Here is a 2,500-nt window from a genome sequence, read left to right on the forward strand (position 1 = left end):
CCCTCGGCCTCCTCTTTTCTTCGGCCTCCTCTTTCCCTTGGCCTCATCCTCCCCTCGGCCTCCTCTTTCCCTCGGCCTCCTCTTTCTCTCGGCCTCATCCTCCCCTCGGCCTCCTCTTTCCCTCGGCCTCATCCTCCCCTCGGCCTCCTCTTTCTCTCGGCCTCCTCTTTCCCTCGGCCTCGTCCTCCCCTCGGCCTCCTCTTTCTCTCGGCCTCCTCTTTCCCTCGGCCTCATCCTCCCCTCGGCCTCCTCTTCCCCTCGGCCTCCTCTTTCTCTCGGCCTCCTCTTTCCCTCGGCCTCATCCTCCCCTCGGCCTCCTCTTCCCCTCGGCCTCCTCTTTCTCTCGGCCTCCTCTTTCCCTCGGCCTCATCCTCCCCTCGGCCTCCTCTTTCCCTCGGCCTCATCCTCCCCACGGCCTCCTCTTTCCCTCGGCCTCATCCTTCCCTCGGCCACGTATTATTGCGAAAAGGATTATTTGAGGTCATCTTTGGCACTGGCGTTCTCATTCGTTCCTTGAGAGAATAGAATATGGAAGAGATGTTTGTTGGACCAGGAAATGCAGCATGATTTTCAGTTCTTATCAGATGTTCGGCGGAAGCCCCTTGTCTTTACAAATAAAATGTTATTCATATCAAAGGAAAAAACGGAAAGAGCTTGAATTATATCACTGATTTCCCTTCCAGCGAAAGGACCAGTGCCCAAGCGCGCATGGCCGTCGCCCGGACACGAGGAGCGCGGGAGCAAACCCACAATATCTTAAGAACCCGATAATTTCTCGTTCATGACATGAGGGATGGTATAAAGATGATGAAAATGACACTTATATTAAGAAACAAGTAAAGAGTACGCCCAGTGATGTCATTTAAATCATATTTGCCTGCTCAGAGAACGTCAACTTTTCTCCATTCTCTCAAATAATTTGTTTGTGTGTGTGTGTGATTGTGTGTGTGTGTGATTGTTTTTTTATTTTTTATATGGAATACATATTGTATATAAAGTTCAAAATGCAGACTATTATGAAATTAATATTATCTGGAATATTCAGTGTAGGTATAACTAATATTTTATATCAGGTTATTATCAAGCCTGGAAAGACCTCTGCAGGCGTGGCACCCGCGCCTGTAGGGAAGTATTGTACTGCAATTGTCAGCGTTTAACATTTTGTAAATGACCATAATTGGTTGAAAGGGACGTACACTGAAGTTTGGTCATGATAATGGTAATAGCAATAAGAGATCTCGACATAAGGCGGAAAGCAGCACTGTATAGGAAGCCCCAGCTTAAAAATGGAACTTGTATCTTCATATTTGCCAAGGCTTAACCAATTTCACCAAATTAAAACCACGTGATAATGAAGGTGACCCAACGACCCAATCATTCTGGTAACAATTAATGCCCAGCAGCCTTAGTTGCTTTAACAGCTGCTTAACTACCTCTTGTCTATTTCCGAACCGCTTATCCCGAACGACCCTCTAACAGCCACTTATCTCCAACGTCTCTCACACGACACCCATATGATCAGCTAATAGCTGTATATCCTTAGTTCCTTCTGTCACGCTTGCATGAGGCCCCCTAACGGCCACCCAACGCCTCTAAAACTCTGGTAACTCTCCAGATCACACATTTATAACTTTCAAAACCTCACTCCGTATCTTTCCCTTGGAACAGTCCAAGAGCCTAAAAACCAATAATCTTTCCTCACTGCATCTCAGCCATCTGACGGCCTCCCTAACAACTCAGGCGCCGAGGCCAGCGACTAGAGGAAGATGCCAAGCCAGAGGTCGGCCTCGTCTGCGCATGCGCCGCGCAGGCCCAGCGCCGACGCAGACTCTCGCTCCGCCACGCCCTCGCAGGTGCAGGTACGGCCGGCCGGTGGCTCTGAGAATGCTCGAACCTGGGAATGACTGGTTGTGCACAGCATTACTCACAGGAGTATGATTAGCAGTAATTGTTCTATTATAAACTACTATTAACGATAACAAGAATGGCAGCAACAGCTATTGGTATTATTATTATTATTCGCAGTTATTGCTGTAATCAGCACCATAGATATTTTTACATAAGTTTCTCATAGATGTGTTTAGAAGTGCGTTCATTGCTTTCTTAGTCTGATCGAAAGACTCCTTCGGTCAACGTCGGTCCAATGCGCCAACGCGGCTGTCCCCACAGGTGAGCGTGCAGGTGGGCACGCGCTGGGACAACTACACCTGCCTCCGCGAGGCGGCAGCCGACGGCCTGGCCCTGAGGAGGGTCCCCGCCTCCGCCTCCTGCCCCGACCTCGAGCCGGCGGACGTCTCGCATGCCGTGAGTGGGGTCTCTCTCTCTCTTCATCTCCCTCCTCTCTCATTTTTTCTCTATACTTAGTGTATTAGGTCACGATCTAATTGAATACGATGTGGATATAATTTTTTTTTTCTGGCTAAATTCTATATCGCTAATATAAATAATCTTAAAGCAAAACCAGAATAATCTCATATGAGACATTAATGTACTTTAGTTA

The 2,500-nt window shown here is 48.2% G+C and overlaps 1 protein-coding gene across 1 annotated transcript; it reads left to right on the forward strand.

The window, feature by feature from the left end:
* Positions 1 to 1,202: 1,202 nt before the first annotated feature.
* LOC138861204 (uncharacterized) lies at positions 1,203 to 2,304 on the forward strand (the record flags this gene model as incomplete). Its single annotated transcript, XM_070120107.1, is given in 2 exon segments — positions 1,203 to 1,859; positions 2,170 to 2,304. Coding segments are annotated over 2 exon segments (228 nt in total), but the record flags the coding sequence as incomplete, so codon positions are not given.
* Positions 2,305 to 2,500: the final 196 nt, after the last annotated feature.

The sequence above is a fragment of the Penaeus vannamei genome, unplaced genomic scaffold (assembly GCF_042767895.1).
Source record: "Penaeus vannamei isolate JL-2024 unplaced genomic scaffold, ASM4276789v1 unanchor2837, whole genome shotgun sequence".
NCBI classification, from domain to species: domain Eukaryota; kingdom Metazoa; phylum Arthropoda; class Malacostraca; order Decapoda; family Penaeidae; genus Penaeus; species Penaeus vannamei.